At 32.3% G+C, this 9,188-nt stretch overlaps 1 protein-coding gene across 1 annotated transcript; it reads right to left on the reverse strand.

The window, feature by feature from the left end:
• Nucleotides 1–369: 369 nt before the first annotated feature.
• On the reverse strand, nt 370–4,121 carry LOC110722036 (tRNA pseudouridine synthase A 1-like). Its single transcript, XM_021901260.1, has 6 exons — nt 3,731–4,121; nt 3,560–3,650; nt 1,912–2,051; nt 1,464–1,826; nt 1,280–1,342; nt 370–846 (listed from the first exon to the last, which is right to left on the reverse strand). The coding sequence occupies exons 1-6, from the start codon at nt 3,791–3,793 to the stop codon at nt 610–612; spliced, it is 957 nt and encodes a 318-aa protein (XP_021756952.1). The 5' UTR covers nt 3,794–4,121; the 3' UTR covers nt 370–609.
• Nucleotides 4,122–9,188: the final 5,067 nt, after the last annotated feature.

Below are 9,188 nucleotides of genomic sequence, written 5' to 3' on the forward strand. Positions count from 1 at the left end.
CGGAGAGCATTTTTGTTTATTGTATAGTTTGAAGATGGTTTGATATCTAGAGAAGCTTTAGTGATAATTTAATAAAGATTACTTCGATTCAAGATGGAAAAATAGACGAATATTAAGCGTTACAGCAAAGTTGAAAGCTTCAAATTCTACTTGGATAGTTGGATGTGTTAGGGATGTGCAAATGAAATGCTTCTGGAGTTTTCCATCAACCGTAGGGATGGCTTTGAATGACCTCTGACAATTGCACAACCCTTTCCCCTCCTCGCTCCCACATGACCCCCTTTCAAGCCTCCAAGGATTTTTGCCGGAGAGTAAAGTAGTTGAAAATGCAAAATGATTGACAGGCTGAGTAACAGGAGGTCCGGTAGGGAGGAACAGATGAGCAAAAATCGATCAGCATAATTATTTTTACCCCATCTTATCTACACCGTATATCTCCACATGCATCAAGACTAGATTGAAATTAACAGCCTTGCTTTTATTCTAGAAGCTCATTGCTCAAATCTGCCATGTAGCTTTATCAAAAAAAAAAAAAAATCTGCCATGTAGCAATGGAATGAACAAGTACCAGGCTATTCTTGAACCTATTCAGTTGTTGCATAAAATGTGTTAATAATAAGGAAGTTTACATTTGCTTACAGTACTACGCCTACCTAAACTAACTGGAGGGCAATTTGATGGAAGCTGCAGATGCTCTTCATTATAATTAACTGATATTAGACTAAGCCCGTGAGGTGGTGCAGATAAGGCATATTTAGCCAATTCTTTACGATCTCTTGTTTCCAAGATATCAAGGATTATATCAGGTGGAATCGCCTCCCTTCCAATTTGAAGCAACAACGCAACCTTCAATAAAGAACGCAAGTAGGTCAATAATTTATATATTACTACAGCTCCTTTAGAAAATACAAATGTCTAATAAAAAATGGAGGGATGAACAATGGAGGGATGATAATCCTATCGCCGAGATGAACAAGAATCCGATCTTTGGGGGGTTCTCTGCGAAATGATACTCCCTATTTAGGCAGGAGAGCCCTCAACACTAGTATGTAAGTCAGGCATGTATAAAATGCCCTTGAGATTGGAACTTCTTTGCTTATTTCTAAGATGGATTCATCAACCCTCATAAACAAGGGTGGGTCTACATCATTTTGTGCAGCTATCATCCTTGGGCAATCATTCAAAAGGACATATTGACAAATTTAAAGTTCTCTAACAACCCTATAAGATCATCAACGAACGAAGAGTTAAAAAAATGACAGTTAAGAGCTTATCATACCATGTTTCGAATTTGTCTATACAAGAAACCTGAGCCTTCAACTTCTAGCTCCACAAGAGGTCCCTGTAAACCAACAAAATGTCTTATGGAGTAAACTTCAAAAACCTTCAATATACATACCAAGACATTTAATAGACTTAAAAATCAAATACAACAGTCTACTTAGGACAATTTTGACAATTACCCTTTCAGTGACATCAAATCGGGATATAGTCTTGACAGGATCCCGTACTCGGTCATTACGAATTGCATTAGCAAAGGCTGTGAAGTCATGCTTTCCAATAAAATACTTTGCAGCTTCTGCCATGACAGCAACATTAAGCTTATATAAGCTATGATATGCACAAGTACGAGCAAATGGATCCATGACAGCACCATTATAAATGCTGTAACGATAAATCTTTCCCTTTGCAGAAAAACGGGCATGGAACAATGTCGATGCAGGGCTTAGCTCCCTCACACGTATGTCAGATGGGAGAAGACCATTTAATGCTGCATGAACTTCATCCAATGAATCATAGTTGAAAGGTGTGACAAAATGTGCAACCTGAAACTTTCTATCAAATGTAAGCTGCCATTCAACTTAGGCCGTCTTTTTAATCTCTTTAGGAATGAGAGAGTGAAAATCAGACCTGGCCCCAAGCATGCACTCCTGTATCAGTCCTGCCTGCACCTACTACATTTAAATCCTTTCGATCTAAATTTGTGATTCTGATCAAAGCCTTTTCTATGGCACACTGTACTGTTGGTGGTGATGCTTGATATTGCCACCCTAATACAACACAATGTATATTATTTACCAATTACAAATTAAGTACAAAGTATTTTCAAGGTAAAAGTTAAAATAAACCCTTTATAAGCCATTTCTAAAGAAACAACATTTAAATTGACATAGCGATTACAAAAATCCTTTACTGCTTGTTTAAGCTTCATCTATAAACTTGTGTTTTCTAAATTATCAATTCGAGAGAGATATAAGAAGTGTAAACCTTCATTTATACTACTGAGTTGCACCAACTAGGAACGTTCTAAATCACAATCTGGATCAAGTTGGACGGTTGCAGCGAAACACAAAGAATAAAATAATTTCACAATGCAATTACCAAACCCAAGCAAAAGTATTAAATTTGTGAGTTCAATCATTAGTCACTACAGTTTGTTATCTTCATACTTCAGTAAAAATACAATTGCACAAGAACGAACACTTCCCACCATGATCAATCTCTACATCTATTGTGCAACTAAGTTAAGTGATTCAATTAGTTGAACTTTTCAGGGAAGAAATTCCACAATGAAAATTAATGTTAAGATGCATCAAGGTAAAGAGGTTCCTCCTAATGAGTCAAAATAACTATAATAATTGGTTCGTTATACAATTCTACTCAAATTCCAATGAAGATATCAAATGAATTTCGAAAGAGTCAAAAAATAGGAACCAAAACAGACTAGTCTTTCTATTAACATATTGATCCACTTACAACGGAACATCACAACCCTCCAATGGTGCTTAAGAGAGTTTTATGAAAAACAACTGTTATTTTTTTTTTCCTAATTATATCCATCATGTTCCACAATTATGCAATTATCTACCCTTTTCTAATTTTCCAGCAAAGTATGAGAGTTTTTATTCATTTGAGCAAAACCCTCCACCGGTTTCCAAGTCCGCCCACATTAATTAATTAAAAATAATAACAGGATATGTTCTTTAGCCATAAGTTAAAAACGAACCACCACTATAATATTCCTTAATAGGTGCAGTCTATTCACCTTCGAAAAATACAAGTTTCAGTACTAATCAATTTTAATTAGGGTTGATCGCGTTTAATCATGGTTAGGGTCTGTTTACATTTACTTTACTTTACTGAGCTGAACAGATTTGAGCTGAACTGAAGTGATTGAAGCTGAATTGAGCTGAGCTAAAATGAATATTTTACGAGAGAGGGAAATTAGGAGCTGAATTGAACTGAACTGAACTGATTAGAGCTCAGCTGAACTAAACTGAATTGAAATTAAACGTGAACAGGAGGTCTAACCGTCTAATCAAGGAAAATATATACCTGTAGTTTTTACAAATACACTCATTTTCCCCCTCTTTTATATTCCCTAATTATCAATCAATTTGCTGACTTTACATAGTAATTAAAATGGCATAATTGGCATACCAAAACACAAATAAAACCTATAAAGAAAAATAATCATATAATTTACCTATAATGAAATACCATAAACCTGTAATTAATCAATCAAAGAGATAATTAAGAGCAAATGAAATTTACTAACCAGCATAATTGGTGCCATCATAAGCAATGAGAAGGCGCCATTTATAGGTTGGAATTGTCGGGTTTAAAGGTAAGATTTGACCACCTGAAATCTGTCAATTGGGTTGTAAGCATTTCAAACATTCGAGAGAAGAAGATGTAGAGAAAATGAAGAGAGAGAAATTGGTGTTACCGAAGAATTGGAAGAGGAGTTGAAATGGAGTGGCAATGGCGGAGTTGTCACTGCGAAGCTCATTCCCTGGTCGGTCTAAAGGTGCGACTTGCGACCCAAGGAGATAATCTTCCCCACTAGTATTTGTATAGTCTTGTATAGTTGTACTTGTGTTCTTTTTTTGCTTGAGTTCACCGATAAAGGCGGTCTAATGGGTCGTGTTTGTGTCGATATTAAACGAATTGGGCTTTATTTTTTTTAGATGTTATAGTACAAATTTTTGGCTGCATTCTAATGCAGCTAAGATAGCTGCAACACCCACAAAACGCATTTTGTTATTAATAAAACGCATGCTACGTAGTACGTACCTTCATCTTCCTTCTTTCTTTATGTTCTTCCTGCAATTTTCTTCTTTCCTTTTTCTTAGTTTTTCTTCCCTTTTTTTTTTTTATGATACATTCTTCTCTTTCATTTCCTCTCTCCTCTTTCATTTTCTTTTTCCTCTTTTTTCTCCATTTGACACTTTCTCTTCCTCTGTTTGTTACATTATTTTGGGTTTGATTGTTATTCTTGAAGAGACCATCAATGGAGGTTAGTTTTTATGTTGTTGATTTCTAATTAATTAGTTTAATTAGATTGTATTTTGGTTAAAATTAAAATTGATTTTGTGAATTTTTACGGGATAGATTTCAATTGATTTTTTTTGATAAATTTGATGAATTAGACTATCCTCAATTGAATTTTTGAATTTGTTATAAATATTGATTTAATTGATGAGTTACTGATAATAGCGATGAATTTGATTTTCGTGATGAATTATTGAGTTGCTGCATTTGTTATGAATCTCTTTTTTATTAAGGTTTTTATTTTATTTTTTGAGTTGCTGTTATTTGTTTTTTGGGAAAAAAAATGAATACTTAGTATTGTAAAATTGAACATTCAGTACCAAATGAATATTTAGTACACTAAAAATGAACATTTAATACATAAAAATGAACATATTTTAACAATTATTTTATCAATGAATATGAACGTATATGGAATATATGGAAATCATGTTCATTTTTAATATATTGAATGTTCAAAATAATTTATTTAGTGTTCATATATTTTTATGAAATGTTCATTTTATATGGAATGGTTCAACTATTCAATTATTGTATGATAAATGGTCATATTTAATATACTACATATTCTTTTTTTTTTTTTTTTTTTGACGTGCTTACTTTTTGTTATCAAATATTTTTTTAACGTGCTCATTTTTTATTACTAATTGTTCTTTTTTTTACATGTTCATAATTTTGTTTACTAAATGTTCATTTTTAAGGACTTGTCCATCAATTTTATAATTATATAATAATCAAGTTCATTTTTAATACACTAAATGATAATTTTTTTTTTTACATGTTCAATTTTTAGTATATAGTACTAAGTGTTCATGTTATTATTAATGAATGTTCATTTTTATTTACGTGTTCATATTTTTTTATTAAATGTTCATTGTTTTTTAGGTGTTCTTAATTTTTTTACTAAATGTTCATATTTTTTTTTACTAAATGTTCATATTTTATAGGGAGTCATGTTGTTTGGGCGGGCTGTTGAAGAAATTTGGTTTGGGCCGTGCGAATTGGGCCGCGTGTCGTTGCAGCCAAGATAGCTGCATTAGAGTGCAGCCAAGACCAATTGATGTTATAGGTCATTCTGCTGTGCTGAAATATGTTTTGATTTGTTTTGCTCTGCTCACCTTGGGAATTGGTTTATTTGCTCTACTTGCCCAAAAGGTCAAAACAACAGGGCCCATTTAGTAATATTTTACTCACCTACCTTTGTTAAGACAAGACATTATGGACTTATTTGGAAATTAGTTGTTGCCTGCTGGTTGTTCTCCTAGGGTTAATCGATTATTCTAACTAGTCATTTGTATTTGTTTGTTAAGCTGATTATTTTACTGTTGGTTCTTAAATAAACAAGTTTGATGAAGTTGGCTGTTGGGATAGAATTGTATGTGCAGGTATAAAAAACCAACAAACAACATAAAAGGCTAATCTTACTAGCTTTTGGCAGAAAAGCTGGCTTTTTAGCCAACAAAAAAGCCAAATAACCAAACATATATTTTAATTGTTTCACCACGTCTAAAAGCCAAAAGTTATAGAAAAAGCCAACCGTCAAAAAAGCCCATAGTTTAGTACATAATAAACTAATTAATATTCATATTAAAAATTATAAGATAGGTTTTTTTCTTAAAAAAAAAATTAATGCAATTAGAGATCATGGTGGAGGTAGAGTTGCGTGAGAATTGACGGTGGATGACAAGGGTAAGGCCCCGTTCTTTAGAGCTGCTCTGCTTTGCTGAGCCCCCTCTGCTCAAATCAAATCTGCTTTACTCTGCTCAAAAGAAATATGCTCTGCTTTGCTCTATTTTCAAATAATAATTAATATTTATCGATGAAAATAATTTATTTTTTTGAATAATTATAATAACTATTAATATTAAAAATAATTTTAATAATTATTAATATTAATAATAATTAATATTTATTAACCATAATAATATTTAATAATTCAAACTATTATAAATTAATATTTAATAATAATATTAATTAATAATTTCTAATAATTATAACAATTCTTTCAAAAAAATAAATAATAATAATAACAATTAATAACAATGTATTTTTATAAACATTTGATATTTGAATCACAATGTGTAGAAACATTTTATGTGGGTATTGATTGTTAGTTCATTGAGTTGAATTATTTTTCAAATCTTTCCATACAATTTAAGAATAAAAAAAGAGAGGTTGTTTTCAAGTAGTACTTTGTATATTATTATAAATTTGAGGGTTAAAAATATATTTTAAAGACAAATTTATAAGTAAAATCATTATTACTCATTAAATCATTTTATTTTAAAATTTTAGTGAAATAAATATAAGTAAACCGTTGTCTTTTATCTTTCTACTATTAAGATATGTTAAATATGGTACACATTTTTTTATTTTTTCACTCACCCAAATCAATGGTATATGCACTTAATAATAATAATAATAATAATAATAATAATAATAATAATAATAATAATAATAATAATAATAATAATAATAATAATAATAATCGGCACAACGTTGTTCGTGACACCCTTGTTGATACTTCCTCCGTTTTCTTTTACTTGCAACACTTTCCTAAAAAGGAAATGTCACAATATTTGCAACACACTATAAAAGGAAAGTTACTATAGGGAAAAACTATACTATTTCCCTTATTTAAAGCACATGGCCCACTAAATTACACTCCTAACAACCACTCATCTTATTTTAAAGTTTATTATATCATGTAAACCCCACCTTTTCTTAATTACCGCGCTAAAGGGTGTGTTGCATCTAAAAGAAAACGGAGGAAGTATTTGTTTTCGGTCTGGGATTTCTGCTCGAAAGGAGGTTAACGTTGGGTTGACTGGAGGGAACGATGGGGCTCTTCGACCAGCAGATGTGTTGCTTTATTCCTGGGATAGAGGATTTGATGTATGTGTTGACTTGACGAGGTCTTCACCTTTAACGCAATCGAGGTTGTCTGACTTTGTTCCTTGTCGTGTTGTGTCGGCGGTGGCTCAGCGGAAGCGGGGCAAGTATAGGGGCACACTGCAGGGCTATTGGATATTGTAGGGAATAATTTCAAGCGTTAACCCCCATGCTTGAACCCCACTGTGATCATACACTAAAGTACGGTGGCGTCCAAAAGGGAAGAAGATAGAGCAAAAGAGTCGCCAACAAGTTTTAGGAACTTGTAAACCGTTCATAGGGTGAAGGTTACACCCCTTAACGATCCAAGAGATCGTCAACTCCATAAGGTCTTGTACCAAATAAGGGTTCGGGGATGAAGGTACAAATCCAACCTAAAAGAGATTGAACCTGCCCTAATAATAGGCCTCTACTTTATTCTGATCGTATTTATGTGTGCATTCTGATTAACATACAATCAATAGGATTAACCCTAAACCTGTTTATTTATGTAGGTTGAATTTAATGCACAAATAAAACTATTATTGGCGATCACTTGAATTATAATCATATTAACCCTAACAAGATTATTAATTATCTTATTAAGCGTGATTACAAGTACAAATTCCCTTTAAACATACATAAAAAGGTGTGATCAAGCAATAACAATAAGATATCAAGCAACACAATAATAATCAAAACAATAATTATAACAATTATAATCATAAAAATAATCATAATAATAATCAAACAATAATCATCATAATAATAATTATAATAATCATAATCATAATAATCATGTTAAAGCATAATAACAGCAAGATCCTAGACATGATACTAACAAGATTAATAACAAACCCTAGCATGTCACTAAACAATAAAGATCAAAACTTTAACCCTTACATGATACTAACAATAAAAAATATTAGGAAGAACATAAAGGCATCATACTTTTAATCATACTTGATATTAAAGTTACCCTAGACATGATACTAGGAATTTATTGTTGTCACCCTAAACATCAAATTAAGGAAAACATCCTAACATGATACTAGGAATCATAATAACCTAAGCATGATTTCTATATAATAATATCAATAAAAACCATTAAAGTACTTACTTGGATGCCTCGTACCTCTTTCTAATAACAAAATACACACGTTAGTAACTTCAAGGAAAATAATGAACAAAACAATTAAATTAAATAATTGAAAGAGAGATTTGGGACCAAACCCTCAGAAATTAAACCTTTCACGTCTAGGGCGAAGGCAACTTCGAATATGGCTAGGTGTTTCTAGATCTAATGAATGCGGAATTTTGTATGTAAAATCTAGTTTAGAAAAAGAGAGAGAGAGAAAGTAATCAAGAGAAAACTTAATGAGAATTGGTGAATGATTATTGAAAAATGGTTGTAGGTGAATGTGGATGAAAACTGGTTGTTGAAAACGGAGTTTTTAATACGTTATTTATAGAGAAAATCAGCCAAAAAGATAAAATATCCAAAACAGAGCATTGGCGCACATAAAACAGAACCAGCGCCAACGCTGGCTTATTGGCGCCAGGTGCCAACATTAGCGCCAGGCGCCAATGCTAGCGCCAAGCGCCAGGTTAGCGTTAGGCGCTAATCCTGTTTTTGACGCGTTTTCTAAAATCAGATAAATTTTGCCGTACAGGAGGATAAAATCGTATCTTTTCCTCAAAAATGTTCTTTGATTTTAATTAAAACTCTGAAAAGTCAATGAAAAGTCAATTTATCAATGCTAATTGAATTAGGAATGAAAAGAACCTTCTAGAAGAATCTAGCAGACTAAAACCATTCCTAATTGCATTAGGAATGATAAATCATATTAGGCCCTCCCCTAGATCATTGGGTCGTACATAAAGCTCAAACCGGGCCCAGTTTAGTAAATTGGTCATAACTTCCTCAATACTCATCGGAATTGGGCTTATAATATATCGTTGGAAAGGTCTTTGCAAGACCC

This window comes from Chenopodium quinoa, unplaced genomic scaffold (assembly GCF_001683475.1).
Source record: "Chenopodium quinoa cultivar QQ74 unplaced genomic scaffold, ASM168347v1, whole genome shotgun sequence".
In the NCBI taxonomy this organism is placed as follows: Eukaryota; Viridiplantae; Streptophyta; class Magnoliopsida; order Caryophyllales; family Amaranthaceae; genus Chenopodium; species Chenopodium quinoa.

Coding starts and splice junctions, on each gene's coding strand:
- LOC110722036 (XM_021901260.1), bottom strand. CDS start 3,793: ATGAGCTTCGCAGTGACAACTCCGCCATTGCCACTCCATTTCAACTCC. Junction 3,651..3,730: donor ACTCCTCTTCCAATTCTTCG/GTAACACCAATT, acceptor CCCAATTGACAG/ATTTCAGGTGGTCAAATCTT. Junction 1,343..1,463: donor GATTTGATGTCACTGAAAGG/GTAATTGTCAAA, acceptor GTTGGTTTACAG/GGACCTCTTGTGGAGCTAGA.